The following is a 21,856-nucleotide window of genomic DNA, read 5'->3' on the forward strand; positions in this document are numbered from 1 at the left end:
AAGTTTTATGAAAATCGATTGCACACTAAAGAAGCTGTGTTGTTCTCACGAATAAAGATCACAGGAGTCATTATTCGGAGAGGGCTTAAATTTGAACATGATCTTCATTTAAGTTTTAGGTTTATGCGTATTCACCAATAGATCCAGACCAACTCAGAACCAGTTCGTATTAATTGTCAACATAATTGTAAGTAATAATCTAAATGCACAGGTAATATAATTTGATTTTAATCAAAATAAAAAGACTGACGAATTTACCAAAATGTCCTACAGTCAATTTGTCTTTTTTCTATTATCCAGTCTGTACATACATAGACATCTATGATTGGTTAAAACACAAACAATCAAATAGTGTCCTTGATTTTAGTCTAAAACATGTGTGAAGCCATCTTTAAGCCATGGATTTCATATCTGTTTCATAAATTCAACTCCAACTCAATAACATTGACCATCTTTGATACCTGGGCTGTCTGTGTATCTGCCATTAATCTAGCTAGACTTTCAATCATCATCATCATAATCATAATCAACTTCATCTTCATAATTTACATCTAAAAAATCAAATTCAATTCAACTAAAAGCAATAGATGTTGGTGGCCACACTAGTGGGGGTACAGCAGGGGCATTTGTCCCTCCCCCCCCCCCTAGGCTGGCACTGCCCCTGATAGATGGGTATCAATAATTTGGGAAAAAAGATATCCCTTCTACATTGTCCAGGGCTGCTAATTTGGCCCTGTTTGCAAGATCCAAGACATTGTCATAATTTATGCTAACTGTTAAAGTGGTTAGATCACAGGCTTACAAGTGTTCAACCATGAATATCGAAGCGAATCTTTTCTTTGAGAGCAACAGAGCATTTGATTGGTTTAACCCAGAACATGAGATGTATAACAATTTCGTCAGATCATGGATGGTAAGTGGAGTAAACATGGCAGAACAAAACAAATATCAAGAATGAATTGTTAATCCAGATATATAATTGAGTACTGAAGAATTAGCAGAAGATGAAATTTCAAATTTACCTGTACTATGACCCATTAATTTAGCAGCAGACATATTGCAATCTTCTTCCTCTTCCTCTTCTTCATAGTAATCTCCTTCTTCTTCATCTTCTGTTAAATATATATCAAATATATAGACATTTAAACATCACCAAATATAGTCACTTTTTCAGATACATCATATTTTAGCCTATAGTCTCTTCAACAGGTCCAAAACAATATAATAAATAGTTATAACACACGATTATTAAACTAGCCAATCAAAATATTTCTTTACAGCTAATTTTACTGTTTGTTTTGTTAATAAGAAACACATTCACATAGACAACCAGTCTCCTATGAAAAAGGTTGTTTCCATTGGTTAAAATTTAACACCCATGTGAAGCTTTCGATCTATAGATTGATAAGGGGATGAGGTTTAAGGTGAAGACTACTACGACTACCAACAACTACCTAGTTTGCAATATTAACGAACGTTAACTTGTCATCTACCAACCAAGGTGAAGATGCAGAAATAACAAACCTTTATTATTATATTGTATAGGGCCTTTTTCTACTACTGTATCTTGTTTAGGTAATGATGGTTTGATAGTAGGGGCTGTTAGTTTAGCTCTCTTACTTGCTACCTATAATATAAAAATCAAATATCAAGTTTAGCTTTAAATTGCATTTTGGAGCTTGTGTGCTGACGATATCTTCCAATTGATAACAATCTGAGATTTTTCCATTAAACACATACATAAAAGAAGTTTGTATATGGAGGCATTTCTTTTTCTTAATTCACGTTATTTTATCCTTTAAATTTCTTAGCCTCATTTTTGATTTTTTCCACACACCTATTTCAACTTATTTATAAGTATCAGAATAATAATCAAAGTATAAAGCTTACGTCCATATCTAAACTGGATTCAAAACTAAAACTTGGTCGTTTAAACCTGCAAATTAAATTTAAAACTTTTATTTGTGACCTGTTTGAAGACCAAGACTGGCAAATACATATATATATGTATACCAAACGGCATGTGTAGCCCCAGTTATCAAGTCATGTTACATCATTATGTTTTTATATTGTAAAAATTTTGTTCTGACACCTTATTCTATTTACACTCTGTCTTCTCAGGGTTAAGACCAAGAATATGGGACAATTTCGACTGCAGACCACTCCATCTATCTAAAGAAATAGACTATATGATCAATTTAAATAACTAGTACCTGTTTATAAGACTACTGTTAGAATGAGGTCGTGGTGACATGGTAACAGAAGGCGAAGGAGATGGGCATGGACTACTTTTGATATCTTCTGGTTTCACCAAATCGTTTAAAACATCGTAGTTTATTTTATTGGACAGTTTTTTCTCCTGTATCAACATTGATATAGCTTCTTTAGCGCTGGAGGCTTCTGATAGTGGCTTCCTTCGAACTTTCTTTATTTTCTATAATATAGAGAAAATAACTTTTATATATTGCATGGTTTTGAATAATATTTAGTTTTTTTTTTCACTTTTACTAGTAAATCATATGAAATAATAGTTGTTTATTCTTGAATTTTCTAAAATAATGTAATCAAGATTTCATCTGTGTAAATGTGGACTAGATCAGATTTTATATCAACACAATAGTCAAGTTCGAGACAGGCCAAGTGGTCAGTTATTGAGCATTCAATAAAAGATTCTATCTCAACATTATAGTAAAGCTCTTTACCTTTTTTTCAGGTTTTAATTCTGCTTCAGCTTCCTCTAAAGCTTTCTTCTCTTCTTTTTCTTTCTGTTCTTTTAAATAATCTTCATTGGCTTTCATCCAAATATCTGTCTTTATTTTTACTTCATCTTCATTCAATAATAACTGGAAAATGGAGGACAAGAAAATTGGAAATTGGAAGAAGTTATATTGTGATGAATTTTCATGTCTAGCTCTCAACATGTAAAGCCAAAACACAAAAATGATAGTCTAAATTGATGAATAATTCTGTTATAGTCGTTTCAAATTTCTCAAACAATTACATATTTCTACCTTGTTTCACTGTAGCACATAATTCTTGTATTAAGGATTAAGGTAATAAATATTCATGTTGTCACATGATTGCAAAACAGCCAATCAACATGCTTGCACAATAACAATTTGTAAACAGAAACCAAAGTCTTAATTTACTTATGAGTGTGGCATGATACAATAATGATCATTTTCTTAGGTTAAATATCATTGCTTTATACAAAGTCATTTAGATAAAGTGAACCAGGGTCTCATCTATCTGTAACAGGAGAGTACGAAGACAGTACAAGTACAATATCTTAATATTTTTAGTAAATAAATGGCACCTTTTCTAGTTCATCATCATCTATACCAGTTAAATCTAGAACTCCATCTGTATCGTTGTCTGGTGAGTCTTTAGTTTCTGTTTCATTGAGACACGATTCCACTACTTCTGTTATACCTAGACTAGCTGCCGTGGGGGTCAGGCCTTGGGCACGAAACCGTTCTAACGATGTAGTCTCCTCACCCTCAGAGTTTATACTATTGTTTGTATGATCACTGTTTAATTCACCATTCATTATATCACCTAATACTGTTTTTTCTAGATATTCTGAAGCAGCCTCTACCTCAACTGTCACTGTGGTGGATGGAGCAGAACTTTCGTCCACTTCTACAAATAAACAAAAGTTTTATATGATGCACACTCAAATCTTTTCAAAAAAAGAAATTATTCTTGCACTGCCCTGGAAAAATAACATATCTCTGAAAATTCTGATTGAAAAATGCATTCCGTCCCCATTACAAATAATTTAATTTTTGTAATCCTCTTCCAAAGTAAAAGATAAAATTCACAAGAAGGAAGAAGATTACCATCCAATAGACTTCTGACTACCCAATATTTGGTGGTATTTCCACTCAGCTTAAAGGCTTTGATAACTTGAATAACAGGTCTAAAAGGGGGGAACAGCCTTTGAACAATGATCAAACAGACAATGCATAAATATAAACAGCTACAGATTGAAACTTACTGGCATAAGCACTATAAATGCCTCCTTTTGGTCGTTTGGCTTCTAGTGATTTTTCTATTTCATCCTGAATATTACTGACTTCATCTGTTAGATCTCCTAATTTATTATCTTCTTCTAGCTATAAAACATAAAATAGCAAGATTATTCTAAGGGAATATCTATTATATATTAAGATAGTCTTCTTCAAGCTTATATTAAAGGCATTGTAAAGAGGTTTTCTAAAAAAATTCATGTGTATCGGAGACACTGATAGCATCAATTTGCACCATTCCAATTTCCAATCAGACATCTGTGGTTCCTGCAATTCCACTAAAACTAAGTGTTTGATGACATCACTAATCCCAAAGGGCCTTTTGTGATAAAGATATTTTGCCCGGTGGTGGTAGTTTAGTTTACCCCACAAATTTGTAGATTTAAATTGCCATTGTGGTTGCCCACCTCCAGTTCTGTCACTATATCAACATATTTTGTTTGTAAAATAGATTAATATCGAACCTGGTGTATTTTAGCTTTTTTCTTGCTCTGAATATAACAGGGTGGATCTCGTTCCTCCTCTAGATCTATTCGATGAAACTCATCGATTGTCAGTTGACTTGATGGTGTGTCTTGAAACTCTGTTAGCCTGCAAAATTAGGGATTTCAAGCTTAATATTTTTTGGGTTTTGGTCCTTAGAAATTACTATTTCCACCTCTATAATACTGTATATTTCAAGATCAAATAAGCTATTGCACAAAAGTGATATCATACACTTGAGCTTCCACAACTGGGAGTAAATGATGATCTGTATAGTGATAAATCTTCCATAAATTTACCTTTTTCTGATAGTAGCTTCACAGACTTTGACAACTTTAATAATATCTTTTACAGTTCGGCAAAAATCATGGATTCTAGCTGCTACTAACAATGCTGAAAAAAAAAATGGAGATAATTTTCTTGTGTAAAACTGTGATTAATGATTAGCTGTTAAAACTTTTCAACAAAAAACTCCAAAAGTAATGATTCACGATTAACCTACCTGCACCACAGAGTCCTGAAGGTCGACGACCAGTGTGCATCCAATCTCTCTTCATTCTCTGGACCAATCGTAACGCTGTCATTGAAACATCATGAGTCTTCGTATCAAATTCTAGCTTGTAGGCAAATCGGGGGATGTACAAACATGGGTCTGAAAAATATAAATTTGGGTAGAATATCAGAATAGCATCAGAATATCTTACATTTAGCTTGCACTGAAACAATTTACAATGAAAATGATAAATACATAATGAGTAGCTATCTAAAGGAATTGAAGATTAAAAAAATCTATAGTTTTAACTTTAATCAGTAAACTATGAAAAGTGTTGTAAATCATTTAACAGCATCTAAATTTATTGTGGTCTGGTTCAACAGGTGCTCTAAAGCTATTACCTCCCTTGAAATACTAACAGATGAATTGTGGGAAGAGAAAATGGAGACGTATTAAATGTCAAAATTGAAAAGGCGACCAAATTAATCAAATTACTATTTAATTAAACAGTTAATGAGGTAAACTTTTGAAGAATTTTTTTATCTTTTCGAGTCATTACTATTAATGTAAAGTCAAGATAACGATTTGAGTCGGAAATCACTAGAATCGGGAATATGTTTTTGCAGCCTTTTGCTTTGTTTTGATTTTGCATCTTTGGCAATCTGTTGCAGAGACGTGATTTTCTCCACACCCTGGTGTAGTAAATGCGGGTTCACTTTCGTTTATTTATAAGTGATTTATTGCAGTCCAGTGCGAATATTAAGTGTTTTTTTTTTTTTAGAATGTTGCCTATAATACTGTTATCTGTTGACAAGCCTTTTCATTGAAGCTACCACTATCATTATTATTATTGTGAAATAAATCTTATTTTATCAAGCGTGTCACACTTTATCTGTATTCAAAGGCAATTTTTGATTAGTTTTTACTATAATTGCAAGCTGAAGGGTGTCTTAATTTACTGCTCTTTTATCAAAAGTGTTCCTCAATTCCAGAAGAAGCAACCAGTACTATGCTTACGGTGGGCAACAGAGGATAGGCCTAGGCCTTCTTGTATTTCTGATGATAAATGTTACAGATGTAGCTTTTAGACCAATGTGAACAATTATCCTTGTTTTTTTTTTTCAGATTCAATTATTAATCCACTATGGCAATGAAGGCATGCATAGCAGCCAGTGGCACTAAGATCAAAGAAGATGATGAAGTCAATCAAGAAGTTCCCTCGAATTTTGTCACACAACCTAACTACACTCAGCCATCAAGACTCTCTGCTTCAGATCTTCCTGGTCCAATATCTTGGCAACCATATTCCAGCACCCCACGTCGCAGCCCCCCACCCCCTCCTCCACCATTACCAACTTCAAAAGTGAGCGAGGATCACAACTGGCAAGCTACACAGACAACAGTTCGTGAGAGGAATGCTGTCATGTTCAACAATCCTTTAATGGCGGATGTCCAGTTTACAGTTGGGGTAGCCCCCAACCAGCAACAGATACCAGGTCATAAATATATCCTTGCTACTGGCAGCTCTGTGTTTTTTGCCATGTTTTATGGAGGTTTGGCCAGTGAGACTAAAGAAGTTGATATTCCAGATGTAGAGCCACAAGCTTTCCTCAATCTTCTTAGGTGAGTTAGCAGTCTGTATTTTCACTTTCCCATTTCATTGAATACTGGTAAAGCTTTGGATTAGATAATAAATCCTTTTAACTAAGTACGGTATAGGTTAATGTTCTAGGTTAATGGTCAAAAGCTTGTCAATGGTCTTGTTGGTATGCCAAGATCAAAGGGTGACGTCACACCTGTATTTTAAGTAATTATTGAGAAAAGGTTAATACAGGTTCTTTCAATAGTAATCTACAGTTTTAAGGATGATTACTTAATCTGATTATACAGATATTCTGTTATATAGCTATGTCATAACTGGTAATTCCACTGATGTATATATGTACTCCTATCACCTTTGGATTCACTATTCTTTATCTAAATTTTAAATATATTTTTCAGGTATTTGTATTGTGATGAAATCCATCTAGAACCAGATAACGTACTAGCAACATTGTATGCTGCTAAAAAATACATCGTGCCACATCTTGCCAGAATCTGTGTACGTTTTTTAGAGACGAGCCTCAGTGCACGGAATGCCTGCGTGTTGCTGAGCCAAGGAAGGTTATTTGAAGAAGTTGAATTGATGCAGAGATGCTGGGAAGTCATTGATGCCCAGGCTGAAGAAGCCTTCAAGTCGGAAGGATTTGCCGAGATAGATTACAAAACATTGGAAACTATCCTCAGTCGTGAGACTCTCAATGCCAAGGAATTGTCAATTTATAAAGCTGTTAGTCGCTGGGCAGACGCGGAGTGTAAACGACAAGGAATTGATTCAAATGCAGAACATCAACGAAAAGTTTTAGGCGATTGTTTCAAATTGTTACGACTACCTACCATGACTCTGAGTGAATTTGCCAATGGCCCTGCACAATCTGGACTACTGACTTTAGAAGAAGCCAATTCAATATTTCTAAATTATACTGCCAGACGTAAACCACAATTAACTTTTAATAAAAATCATAGAAAAGGTCTTCAACAATATCGTGTTCATAGATTCCAGTCCTCGGCTTATCGTAGTAACCAATGGCGATATAGAGGGCGCTGTGATAGTATTCAATTCTCTGTAGATCGTAGAATATTTGTGGCTGGATTTGGTTTATACGGATCAAGCAAGGGCGCTGCAGAGTACCAAGTTCGAATCGAATTGAAGAAAAATGGATTGATTTTAGGACAAAATATTACAAAATTTAAATCTGATGGATCCAGCAATATCTTCCCAGTAATGTTCGACAATCCAATCCAAGTTGAAGCAGAGACATTTTATACTGCAAGCGCAGTTTTAGACGGGACTGAATTGAGTTATTTTGGACAAGAAGGTCTAGCGGAGATTCAATGTGGGAAAGTCGCCTTCCAATTTCAATGTTCTTCCGATAGTACGAATGGTACTGGAGTCCAAGGCGGACAAATTCCAGAACTGATTTTTTACTCCTAAATGAACTTAATCCACCATTAGTGTTTCACTGAGATCAGCTTCCTAGACACAATGACTGAGTTGGAAAAGACCTAAAGATCCAGTTTGAATATTCTCTAAGGACTGTACACAAGAAAACTTGTTGAAAAAAAAAAATGACCTAAATGATTCAATGTTTTGTAAATAGAGAGAATTATTTATGATATTCTAGATCCGAATTTTTCATTTTTCAACCTGTACTGAAACTTTAAGATCGACCAAAACAGAAAATGTCAGTTTTCATAGCATAAATGTGTGTATGATACACCTTGTGTTTAGTTGTTCAAGAAAAAAAAAAACCCAGAAATTCAAAAATTATGATCTATGATAAGTTATGAGTTTGAGATTTCAATATTTCAATAGTTTGTTGAATGCAAGTTACATCATGAATGACATAAAAGAAGTTGCTTTATGAAATTATACAAATTAATATTATTCTTTGTTATTATCTTAAATTATAATATTAATATTATGTTATTAAATGAAATGAATGGAGTTTTACATCCTACCTTGTTATCATTAAATGACATTATGTAATTTTGTAAATAACAATATTATCTTTGTTATTATCAAAATGAAATGAATGGAGTTTTACATCCGACTTTGTTATTATCAAAATGAAATGGAGTTTTACATCCGACTTTGTTATTATCAAAATGAAATGGAGTTTTACATCCGACTTTGTTATTATCAAAATGAAATGGAGTTTTACATCCGACTTTGTTATTATCAAATGATATTAATCTTTTGTAAATGCTTTATGATATTATTACATTTTTGTACATACAAATATAGTAGCATTGTAAATAGAGACAATTATTTATGATATTCTAAAGAAGACATTTGCAAACAGTAGGGAGATTTTCAGATTTTCTTAGGTAGTAGCATGACAATAGCCAACTTTTATAGTTTTACGAACCTAGGGTTTAGAGTAAAATAGGTCTAACATTGTTATTATGACAGACAAATATACAGTTATACATTTAGAAAGTGTAGTTTCATAATAAAATATTTTCATTATTGAAGTTTTGTTTTATAAGGAAACCTCTGATTTGACAGTAAAATAATGAATACAGCATAATCTAATATTACCTGTGTATGAACCTACCTATTGCTGGGATATTTAGACACAGTTCTTTGGATATATGTAAGTAGGTTTTACCCAATACATATACATTGACCTGAAACACAACAAATAGACCACCATTAGTTATTCTCAGCTATATTAGACTGCTGATGTTTTGAATTGTATTCTGATGTGAATAAATATCTTTGCTCGACAGCACAAAAAATTGAAATAAAATGGAGTTTTACGTCCTACTTTTCTGCACCATGTGTGCTTATGAAGACGGGCAATGCCATGCAGTGTGCAATGAAGGAAATTTTGCCTGCTCTTTTTTGATTTCCAACTGTCGAGGGATTTTTAATGTGCACAGCCTGTAGCATAAGGGGCTTTTGTTTATTGTCCCATCTGAATGACTAGACACTTTCTCCTTGTCAGCCCCTCCCACCTGCATCAGGGACAGGGGGAAACAGGGTTGAACAGCACAGGATAAGCTTTTGTCAATTAGAGAAAATCTCTGGAGAAATGAAATATAAAGTATGACTAACCTGAAGGAGATCACTAAAATCTAGTAACATATGTTAAACAGAGTTAAGGAATACAATTACAAGATATTATCACAATTGAAATAGTACTCTTTGCACTTCTCTCAACCGAAAATTTTCAATAAATAGCAGTACAGCAACACACTTCATCTCCTAATTCAAAAAACCATCTTAAAGAGACAGGTTAGCCATCTTAGACCAATTGTACCTTAGTCTCAGAAACAGGAATTTTTGAAGCAAATCAGAAATAGTGTTCACATCTCACTGTCAATATTTGAACCTTCAAATCCACGTATGTCCAGAATTATCTGCTTTTCAAAAAAGACGACTTGTCTTTTCTTGAGACAAGAGAGAAAAGAAAATTTATCAGTCAAAGTATTCAAAAGGATATGAGGTGTTCCTTCTGTTCTACAAACTAAATATAAACACGCTGCAATTACATGGAGACTTTTTCTTCCTTTAGTCAGACGCTTTGTGACGGCCATCTTGAAAAAATTAAATGCTGTGTCCATACAGTGACTGTTGAGTTTTAACTGACCTCCTAATTGCTGGATTTTCTTTTTACCTGGAATATTAATTCATTATCATTAATCTTTTAAAAAATCATCTCCTGCAATAATAATCAACTCTTCATCTTTGAGATGTGAAAAATGATAACCTGAACTTTGTCGTTGCTCAAAGTTTCAAGCTGTGCTACCTTCAGATAACTGATCTATTTCTTCTACAATCTCTGTGGAATTTAAAAATATAAATACTGAATCATCAAGGCAAAATTTTGACTGGCCTACAGAATAAAACTAACCATTTTGAAGAGTTACTGTTCTTGATTCTCGACCATATCCAGGAGCAAATGATCCTCCAAGATTGATTGATTTTGTTCCTGAAATGAAAATTGAGATCTAAACATGATGAACAATTACTAAAGTTTTGTTGATCAAAAATCATATGTTGCAACTAAGAACTTCATTTTATTAAATTTAAAGAAAGTAGAAAGAAAAAGCTGATTGTATTAAAGTATTTCCATAGAGATTTTTTTCTCACAATAGTTGAAAAATCAAAAATCAATTTCTTATCCTTTCATCACAAATCAAAGTTTGATATAGCTCGAAGCAATAAATAAGAATTCTACTACAATATTTGTGAGTCTGATCATATACAGCTTATATAAAATTCAAAGGCGCCAAAACAAAATGAGTCAAAGAATCTCACCATCTCCTGCGACATATTGTCCAATAACAGACGTTCCACCAGCAGCATTTTCCTGAAACTGTACATCAGAAACAATAATCTGGTCTTCTAACACAGACCCACAGTTGGTACACACAGCATCTCCTCTGCCTGGATCCTTGTCTATCTCAGTACAACCACAATGTGTACAGACACTGTTAGACATCTTGCTTTCTGTCTTCTGTTTATTCCTTCTCTTTCAAAACATTGGAGGCTCAAACTTCACAATCTCCCAATCAGCCAATTTTACTGATTGACAACAAAAACTGTCTTCTGTTTACTCCTTCACTTTCAAAACATTGGACACTTCTATCAATCAGGCAATTCTACTCACAACTAAAACTGATAAATTAAAAAAAAAAATTCTTAAAGCATATTTAAAGATACAGATGCACCATTTTTTTCTAGCACTTCTAAAGATTATATATATTCAAGATTAAAATCAACCCCCAAATATGGTGTCACTGTCCCTCTAAGACCACATTAGGCAATCGAAATTTGAAATCTATACTGAAACAATGACTGTCATAGAAAATAAACTGAAATCAAAATATGGCTGAATGTAACAATTTTAAATATTTCAAAATAAGGCAGAAATAGAAAGAGAAATTGCCAGTTGAGGCTTTTTTGAAGGAATTATGCGATTTTCATACATTTCTAGTACTTCAGAAGATTATTTACGTATTTTCGAGTCCCAAATAAACCCCCAAATAAAAATGTTGAATCTGTCGTTTTTTATGATAATCCTTAAGCTTTCTGGGATCTTAATCAAAACAATGTTTAGTATTTCAAGTTCTGATCCAAGGTGATGTAATTATTGTAATATAAGTGCAGATTTAGATATTTCATTTTGATAGAATATGGGGGACTATACAACTGGTGTTGGAAACCCCCTCTAGCCTAGCCTCCAGTCCCTATTGTGAGACCCCACTGTACATATAAGTATATTTGTTTACGTGGTGGGTTTCTAAAAAAAATCAAAACAAACCAATATTTCACAAATAACATCTTTGTTTCTCATAAAGTTCACAATGGAGGGGCACTTTTGTAGCTCATTTGACAAAATACATGAACGACATTGATATTTTTTTATGAAAGGGCCGAATCAGAGTTGAATTCATAAGGAAATTATCATAAATTTAAAATAATTTACAATTTGTGATATTCTGTCCACCATCTTGTGACGCATGCGCAATAGCATAATGGAGAAATATCCGGTTTAGAAATGTCTTGTTTGTGAGGAAAGTTGCAAAAAATATACGAAGGTTATGGCATTTTTTATGGAATAATTACACATGAAAAATGTCGTAGATTTTGGAATAAACATTCGAGAATATGGAGAAGTTGAATTAAGATCTAAACAGACTGCATAAAGGTGAGAAAATTAAATTTTGCTCTGCTTTCTGAAAACACCCGAGCCATTGACAAGTTCAGTAACCCTTGCAACATTGTTGTACATTGAGTAACATTGTATTTTTAGGTGCTCGTTATTGATGCAATGTCTACCGGAAACAAACGATACAGAAGCATATGAATGATATATTGTTCCCTGCTACAAAAGATCCATTATTTTATTATTATGGGCAGGAAAGGAACACTAAAGTCAAAGGAGAATAAATTGTCCATTGCATGCTGTTAAAATTTCATTTTGCAATTTCAATTCTTCAAAAAAAAAAAAAGAATTTTTAGTCACTGATAATACATCACATACTGGTAGCTATAGAATTTGGCTTTATAACTTCAATTTCAGCTTATCAATTTGTTGTAATTGCATTAATTATTCTAAATTTCTTAGATGCTTTTGTATAGTTAGTCATAATGTTAGAATCTGATTTATTTTGCTTTATTACAAGCAAATTGTTGTGGATGGTTCTAATCCCTGTCAGGGAGCCCCTGCTTGCTCATGTCCAGGGTTCAATACCAACATAGGCCGAGATAATACCCTCGGATTTTCCAACCCGGTTTCCCCCTGTCAGTGATGCAGGTAAGAGTGGCTGACATGGGGAAAAACTTCAAGTCGTTCGGATGGGACAATAAACCGAGGCCCCGTGTGCTACAGATTATGCACGTTAAGGATTGACTGATGGATATCGAAAAAAGAGCAAAATTTCCCTCATTGCACCCTGTATTGGGTTGCTCGTCTTTATTAGCCAACATGGTGCAGAAAAGAAGGATGTAAAGCTCCATTCTATTTCATTTTTCTACTCCCTGACAGTGTGTGAAGTTGTGGTGATGTTGAAAAACTCATCTCGCGTCGTTTATCATGTGGACCCAGTTGTAATTGGTTTCCGGGTAGTTTGGGAAAAGATGCCAAAAGGATTTGGACCAGGATCAGCTGGTAGCTAGAGTCATCTAGAACCCTGCAAAATCATTGGAAATCATTTATTTAGTCCAAGGACCAATTGGTAGACCGTATCTTCTACAGCATATGGATGTTATTCTTGTAAAAAAATATTTCTTTCTTATTTTACAAGTACGTGTTTCTCTATTTTATGAGTATGATGTCAATAATGTGTTCTTCCTTCCAGATTGACCATCTGTGGACATACTAGATGTCTCTTCGGTGTAAATGCCGAGAAAATTGGTGAGTAAAAGACGCAAGAAAAGACCTCGCAACATGGCAGAAGGTCAAGATATAACAAATGGAGAGATTTTCCGTGTTGAGGAAAGACCAGAGCATGGTATGAAGCTGTTACAGGGCTTGAATAAATTAAAGAATGATAGAATTTTATGTGATGTTACTTTGATAGCTGAGAGTAAGTATGATTTATGATTGTTGGTTAATTTGTTGATTTATGATAGTGGGTTGATTAAAGATTAAAATGTGGGAAGAGCTCTGCATATTGGGACTTCACACTAGAGCTTAAATACCTTGAGATATTATGTACTTTGTCTCTTTTCGTAATTTGTTTTTTGTGAGTTCCACTCATGTTCATTGGATAAGGTCTTCCTCATTGTTCAGTAAGCTCAGCTGTACATAGGTACAGAATTCAGGGTAGGATTGTTACCTTGAGAATTTTTCCCTTTTCGGAAATATAGAGGACCCAGTTGAAATTGGGTACAGATAATCCGAGAAGGTTCATTTCCCAGAGTTTAAGCTGAAATTTTTTCTCAGATAATGTAATAATATTGTAGTTTATTGTTTTAGGTAAAGATTTCAATTTTTTAAAATTATGTCTGTATTTCTAGGTCATAAGTTTGAAGTGCATCGTGTAATTCTGGTGTCATGCTCTGATTATTTCCGTTCTATGTTCACGAGCGGAATGAGAGAGAGCAAACAGAAGGAGATAGAGTTGAAAGGAATCACGGCCAAGGGTCTGGAGAAGGTCATTGAGGTCATTTACACCTCAACTACAACTCTGGAGGGCGACGATATCTTTGACGTCATTGCTGCCGCGACACATCTTCAAGTCACACCAGTTATAGAATTCTGTGAACGTAATTTCCTGAGCGGTATGACCACGTCGAATTTTTACGATTTTATAAACACCGCCAAGTTGTACAGTATGAATAACGCTTTAAAACAGATCGATGTTTTCATAGCGAAAAATTTAATGCAAATAGCAAAAGAAGGAACTCTAAATCTTTTAACCTATGAACAAATGAGTAACTGTTTAAACAGCGAGAAGTTGTTTTTACGCGAGATTGACATTTTTCATATAACCTGGGAATGGCTTCGACAGGATGCAAACCAAGAAGAGCATGCGTGGCAATTAATGAAATTGATTAGGTTTCCATTAATTAACCCGTCAGACCTAGTACAACATGTTCAGCGTGTGGAGACAATGATGTCGAACCCAGATCTACGACAAATGGTATTAGGTGCGTTAAATTATCACGTAGTTCCCCATTCCCAACCTTTCACAGTATCAAGTAGTGTACAGTTACGTTCTTACGTGGAGAGGTTAATAAGTGTCGGGGGTCGCGAGATTCACCCCAACCCTTGTCTACACGACGGCATTATAGTGTTTGATTCTAAAGTGACCTCAAACAGTCTTCTGAACAGACAAGAGAAGGCAACTCTTCCTAGTGCTTTGAGTCACATGCAAGTGGTGGTCTATAATAATTTCCTTTATGTGCTTGGTGGATGTATAACACAGTGTGCGCATGGTGAATCGGCTGTTAATTCCGTACTGCGTTATGACCCAAGATTTGACAGTTGGTATCAAGTATGTCCTATGTTGAATAAAAGAGCGTATTTTTTCGCTGGAGCCTTGAATAACAAAATTTATGCAGTCGGCGGTAAATTTAAAGATGGTAGCTTAGCAACAGCCGAATGTTATGATCCCGCAGAAAATACGTGGGAGTTGATAACATCAATGCCGATGTCTTATCATGCGCATGCTGGTGCCGTGTTTGAGCGATACATTTATATATCTGGAGGATACAGTGGGAATCATTTTACCCCGGACATGCAGCGATACGACCCACAAACCAATCAGTGGGAGGACATGGCCCCAATGTTGACCCCAAGAGGTTGGCATGTGATGTGCGCGGCACAAGATAAACTGTTTGTGTTCGGAGGTTGTAATTTGAATGTGAATCAAGCTGCCCAGCCGGTGATGCAGTCAGAATGCTATCATCCTGCTATGGACCAATGGACAATCATTGCCCCTTTATCAATATCTCATAAAGAGGCTTCGTGTGTCGTGTATAATGATCAAATTTACGTGTTGGGAGGGTATAATGTACAAACTAAAACGGGACAAAAATTGGTATCTAAGTATGATATTTATACTGGAATATGGGAGACAGTCGGCGCCCTACCCCGCAGTCTAACAGGCGTGGGGTATTGTACACTAAAATTACCAGCTTATAATATGGATGAGGATGATTGAAGAATGTAGTGTGTTTTTAGTTGTTTCATTTATTATTAAAGGATATAAGCTTAAGCTTTGTTCCCTTAAATTTTGGCCAGCTGACCTGTATCTATTTTACTTTTCAATAATAATCATACTCATATCATACGAGTCATATGTGCCATTACATCTTAAAGGGATTGTCAAGAGGTTTTCTTAATATTTTATGTGTATGACACTCACAGCACCCTTTCAATTTTCAATCAGACATCTGTGGTTCCTGCAATTCCACTAAAACTAATTGTTTGATGACGTCACTAATTGCAAAATATGCTTTTAAATATCACAAAATGCTTAGTTTTAGTGGAATTGCAGGAACCACTGACATCTGATTGATAATTGGAATAGTTCAAATTGATGCTATCAGTATCCCCAGATACACATTAAATTTCAGAAAACCTCTTTGCAATCATTTTAACTGGACTATGATAATGATAGTAAATTTTGTTTCTATAAAGTGAATCAATGAAAAGAACAATCAAATAAATCATGTTAAGGAAACTGGATATTCTAGGGTATGTCAGACAATGTCAAGCTATTAGAAACTGCGTCTAATACCTTGACTACAATAGCCACTTTTCTTTTATCACAAAAGTTTGTAATTGCTGTAATTTTATTGGATTGTATGTAACCGAATACAGCTAATCAAAGTACTTGACAGAAAGTCTGTAAACAATAGACCACAATATTTACGGTTTTTCCGTCGAGGGCTCTGATTGGCTGAATTCTATGGCATACAATCTAACCAAATTGCTGCATTCCGTGATACAAGAAAGGTTGCTTTAGCAATCCAGGTACAAGATGCAGTTTGTCATAGCTTGACATTGTGAAGATGAGTGAATGTTTGATGCCATTATATCTGGAAGTCTAAGATTGCCTTTTCTATGTTTTGTTTTGTCTGAATCTTAAGTTTGATAATGCACTTAGTAATTTGAGAGCATGCAGTTTTCTTTTCTTTTATATATACATATATACAAGAATTTTGTATTGTAAAAATTATTTTCAGATAAGACAGTGTCAAGTGATGTCATTCCTTGGAAACCACAGCATTTGGCTTACAAGCTACCCATTACTTCTATTTCAAAAATTGATTAAAGGGATTGTAAAGAGGTTTTCTACAAATTTGTATATCATTGATACTGATACTGAAAATTTTCAGCCTAACTGTGAGATTCTTAACATGACGTAGCTATTTCAATAGCCCAGAAATATTTTTAGTTGCTCTAGAGATTGTGATGTCATGAATGCTTCCTTCCACAGACATCTGACGGAAAACTGGAATGGTGCAAATCAATGTCTCAGATATACATAATTCAGTTAGAAAACCTCTTTACAATACCTTTAATAGCTTGTTCTGTATAAAATCAAATGCTCTACAAGACTAAAAACCAATCTTTAAGCAAAACATCTCTATAATAAGCTATGCTTTATGCAGGATATTCCATTGTTAAAATCTTATGCTTTTACCAGGAAATGGTTTTAGATGTTTTGGAGAGCTATGCCTTACGCAGGAAATTGGTTTGGAAAAAGCTATGTTATAAGCACAAATTTTATTTGAAATTAGCTATGCTTTATGCAGGATATTTCTATGAAAAAAGCTATGCTTTAAAGAAGAAGTTAGTTTAAATTTGCTTTATGCAATTTGTGCTGTGCTAAGATTACTATTTATTGTGTCAGGCATATTTTTTAGACGAGTGCCACTGAGTGATGATCAAGTAATTTACAGTCATAGAGATCACGTTTTGTTTTGTATTTAATAAACACACCAGTTCTGTAGGTATTTTATGTCAAAATAATTGTATTGCCTTTGGTTACCTTATGATCATCTTCACAATGTTAGCTATTACAACCTTTGTCTTATACCTTGACTGCAATAACCACCTTTCTTTTATCACAGAAGTTAGAAAATGCAGCAATTTGGTTGGATTGTACGTTAGAGAATACAGCCAACCAGAATCCTTGAAGAAGTCTGTAAACTATGAGCCATAATCGTCGCTTGCGTACAACCCAATCAAATCGCTGCATTCCAAAAGTGGTTATTGCAGTTGAGTTAAAAGACAAAGTTTGTAATAGCTTGAGAATGTCTATGTTCCCTTAGCATCTGTAGAATATTATCCACATCTAATATAGAATATTGATAATATACTAGCGTTGCTTAAGGAACATGGACATTGTGAAGATGCCAAATGATAGGACACAATTCAATAAACTGAGCCGAGAACTTTATGCTCAAAAAATCAAAGAAAAATCCAGATTTAAAGGAACACAGCAAGAGGAAAAACATGGAGTATATTTCAGTAGAATTAAAATAGAAATGCCTGATTGTTTGTTATTTTTGTTTATTTTGTATAAAGAGATTGTTTTTTTAGTATGAAACATAATAATAATAATAATAATGTATGATGTGTACTGCAAGAGAAAAGGATACCATTTTTTTTCTTTATTTGGTGTTTTTTACTTTTTTGCAGCATAAACTTGTGAGAGTTTATTAGGGGCTGGGGATGCCTTTGAAGAAATCACTAATTGCAAAATATGTTTTTAAATATCACAAAATGCCTAGTTTTAGTGGAATTGCAGGAACCACTGACATCTGATTGAAAATTGGAATGGTACAAAAGATGTCCAATTTTCCAATAAACTATCGGTTTCTTATATCTTACGTGTTGGTGAGGCTGCTAATTGGGTAATGTCATTCTTTGGGCAATGGGGCAGATGATAAGACCCTTGTAAACCCAGTCGAGTGGTACCCAGAAATGCTGTAGCACACAAGGTCTGTTTTTTGTCCCTGACAGCCTTCTCCGATAACATCACCGCCTATGTTTTTAATTCATTTTCTATAATTACAGAGTCAATAACATAACAGAAGACACAATAGTTGGAATGCGTTTACTGAAGATTTTATCAATGTGGCAGTGCTTACTGCACATCTCGGCATATATCTGGTTCCATGCCGTTCGATTGAGGTCAGAATTGGGACAGACTGAACCAGAGAGTATAGATAATCAACAAAACTCTTTCAGACCAAAATATATTCTTAATCCGGTGTCAAGATCACATCCTGTAGTCAAACCTCCACAATAAGGGCTACTACCACAACAATTCCGAAACAGCTAACCTGTATCCCTACATGTTGGCCTGAACAACCTTAAGAGCTAAGATTACCTTTATTTCTGGTCCTCACCAAGACTCTCATTATTACAGATACATCATCACTATTTTAAAACAATACGTAGAAATGTTTGTATAACTACTGTGACCAAATTGGGCAGAAGTACATTGAAAAATCTGCCACAAAACTGTCACAGTAGTCTTTAATGGGCGTCTCCTGTTTACTCATCCGAAACCAACAAATCTATCACTAGAGTCCACCATCCTGAAGTCATTTAATGCCTCCATCCTTAACCTGCCACTCTAAGATCCATATACCCCCTGCCATTACTACTGTATAGTCACTAGGTCACACACATTTACTTACCATCTTAAGGTAAATAGAACCTGTTCCCTTAATTTACTACCCTAAGGTCCATAGACACTATAGCTTAATTTACTACCCTAAGGTCCATAGACCCCTACTACTCTCAAGTCATCAGGGTATAAACCATTACTTTCACTCTAAGGTTCATAACCCATACCCACTACTCAAAAGTCCTTGGCCCATAGGCCTACCCTAATTTGGCCCCTTTGTTTCAGCTGATCTTAAATTCTGTGGTGACAAAATAGAGGCATAAACCACTATGACTAAATTGGACACGAGATTAACTATAACATGCCACAAAATAGTCAAAGTGGTCTTTGCTCCACCATCGCTTCTCTGCTGGATCATCTTCGTTGGTAGTTGCGCTACAGTACACCAGAGCAAAGACCATATTGGAATGAACATCTGTATCAAAATTGAGGTCAATATTTTCAAACCAAACTACAACTTGTATTTGGAAAATAGCCATCAATTTAAGAAACAAATATCATTGCAATATATTTTCCTGCAAGAAACAAAAACCTATTAGTTAAAGGAAAAATATGATTAGTGACAAAGTGACATAAACAATAATACAACAAAATAAAAATTGACAAACACTAGTGAACACTAACAGACAGTCACAAACAATATACACCCACTGGACTGATGGACATGAGTGACCACCAACAGACTTGGTAGTTCAAACACTATACACCCACTGGACTGACAGACATGAGTGACCACCAACAGACTTGGTAGTTCAAACAATATACACCCACTGGACTGATGGACATGAGTGACCACCAACAGACTTGGTAGTTCAAACAATATACACCCACTCAACTGATGGACATGAGTGACCACCAACAGACTTGGTAGTTCAAACACTATACACCCACTGGACTGATGGACATGAGTGGCCACCAACAGACTTGGTAGTTCAAACACTATACACCCACTGGACTGATAGACATGAGTGACCACCAACAGACTTGGTAGTTCAAACAATATACACCCACTGGACTGATGGACATGAGTGACCAACAACAGACCTGGTAGTTCAAACAATATACACCCACTCAACTGATGGACATGAGTGACCACCAACAGACTTGGTAGTTCAAACACTATACACCCACTGGACTGATGGACATGAGTGACCACCAACAGACTTGGTAGTTCAAACACTATACACCCACTGGACTGACAGACATGAGTGACCACCAACAGACTTGGTAGTTCAAACAATATACACCCACTGGACTGATGGACATGAGTGACCACCAACAGACTTGGTAGTTCAAACATTATACACCCACTCAACTGATGGACATGAGTGACCACCAACAGACTTGGTAGTTCAAACACTATACACCCACTGGACTGATGGACATGAGTGGCCACCAATAGACTTGGTAGTTCAAACAATATACACCCATTTGACTGACGGACATGTGTGACCACCAACAGACTTTGTAGTTCAAACAATATACACCCACTGGACTGATGGACATGAGTGACCACCAACGGAGTTGGTAGTTCAAACAATATACACCCATTGGACTGACGGACAGGAGTGACCACCAACAGACTTGGCAGTTCAAACAATGTACACCCACTAGACTGATGGACATGAGTGACCACCAACAGACTTGGTAGTTCAAACACTATACACCCACTGGACTGATGGACATGAGTGACCACCAACAGACTTGGTAGTTTAAACAATATACACCCATTGGACTGACAGACATGAGTGACCACCAACAGACTTGGTAGTTCAAACAATATACACCCATTGGACTGACAGACATGAGTGACCACAAATCCACTCCAGATCTTACTAATCATCACTATCTTCTAATCTTTTACCATATTTTTCCATAACTGCAAAATCACAAAAATACGATATGATTGAACACAAATTTATTTTGCAATTAACAATATACTGGACTTACTGACACGAGAGAACACCTACAGACATGGCGGTGTGGAACACAAAATCTAACAAATCTTACCACCATATTCGAACACCATAGTCTACAAAATAAAAAGGAATATTAATGAACACAATGTATTTGGCATTTAACTAATATTAACCTAATTGTTGGACAAGGGACATACACCATCAGAATTGGAAGCTTGGAACTCTTATCTTCACAAAATCTGCTACACTTTACCATAACTCTACAAATGAAGAATGAAGACTGGAACTAGTAGAATGAAGACTTGAACTAGAAGAATGAACTGCAACTAGAGAAGAATGAAGACTGGAACTAGAAGAATGAAGACTGGAACTAGTAGAATGAAGACTGGAACTAGAAGAATGAAGACTGGAACTTGTAGAATGAAGACTGGAACTAGTAGAATGAATAGTAGAATGAAGACTGGAACTTGAAGAATGAAGACTGGAACTAGCAGAATGAAGACTGGAACTAGTAGAATGAAGACTGGAACTTGAAGAATGAAGACTGGAACTTGAAGAATGAAGACTGGAACTTGAAGAATAAAGACTGGAACTAGTAGAATGAAGACTGGAACTAGTAGAATGAAGACTGGAACTAGTAGAATGAAGACTGGAACTAGTAGAATGAAGACTGGAAGTAGAAGAATGAAGACTGGAACTAGTAGAATGAAGACTGGAAC

General features: G+C 35.1%; 5 protein-coding genes across 5 annotated transcripts in view; 3 read left to right on the plus strand and 2 right to left on the minus strand.

Annotated features, from left to right (window-relative positions):
* Positions 1-501: 501 nt before the first annotated feature.
* On the minus strand, positions 502-5,166 carry LOTGIDRAFT_166871 (hypothetical protein; the record flags this gene model as incomplete). The annotated part of the gene is made up of 11 exons (XM_009064313.1): positions 502-551; positions 1,023-1,112; positions 1,525-1,627; positions 1,891-1,936; positions 2,214-2,434; positions 2,703-2,843; positions 3,317-3,642; positions 4,001-4,118; positions 4,496-4,622; positions 4,814-4,907; positions 5,017-5,166. Coding segments are annotated over 11 exons (1,466 nt in total), but the record flags the coding sequence as incomplete, so codon positions are not given.
* Positions 5,167-6,200: 1,034 nt separating this feature from the next.
* On the plus strand, positions 6,201-8,041 carry LOTGIDRAFT_166873 (hypothetical protein; the record flags this gene model as incomplete). The annotated part of the gene is made up of 3 exons (XM_009064314.1): positions 6,201-6,220; positions 6,319-6,630; positions 7,009-8,041. The coding sequence occupies 3 exons, from the start codon at positions 6,201-6,203 to the stop codon at positions 8,039-8,041; spliced, it is 1,365 nt and encodes a 454-aa protein (XP_009062562.1).
* A 1,880-nt stretch (positions 8,042-9,921) lies between these two features.
* On the minus strand, positions 9,922-11,060 carry LOTGIDRAFT_166874 (hypothetical protein; the record flags this gene model as incomplete). Its single annotated transcript, XM_009064315.1, has 3 exons — positions 9,922-10,232; positions 10,470-10,547; positions 10,877-11,060. 3 exons carry the CDS (start codon positions 11,058-11,060, stop codon positions 9,922-9,924), a joined length of 573 nt encoding a protein of 190 aa, XP_009062563.1.
* Positions 11,061-12,122: 1,062 nt separating this feature from the next.
* LOTGIDRAFT_194758 (hypothetical protein) lies at positions 12,123-15,696 on the plus strand (the record flags this gene model as incomplete). The annotated part of the gene is made up of 3 exons (XM_009064316.1): positions 12,123-12,269; positions 13,423-13,650; positions 14,084-15,696. Coding segments are annotated over exons 2-3 (1,800 nt in total), but the record flags the coding sequence as incomplete, so codon positions are not given.
* A 3,791-nt stretch (positions 15,697-19,487) lies between these two features.
* LOTGIDRAFT_166876 (hypothetical protein) overlaps positions 19,488-21,856 on the plus strand; it is a gene marked incomplete at both ends in the record, with an annotated part of 5,580 nt that continues 3,211 nt past the window's right edge. The window contains one exon of the mRNA XM_009064317.1: positions 19,488-19,649. Within this exon, the coding sequence (XP_009062565.1) occupies positions 19,488-19,649 (162 nt within the window). The remainder of the gene's footprint in view (positions 19,650-21,856) is intronic.

The sequence above is a fragment of the Lottia gigantea genome (assembly GCF_000327385.1).
Source record: "Lottia gigantea unplaced genomic scaffold LOTGIsca_61, whole genome shotgun sequence".
NCBI classification, from domain to species: Eukaryota; Metazoa; Mollusca; class Gastropoda; family Lottiidae; genus Lottia; species Lottia gigantea.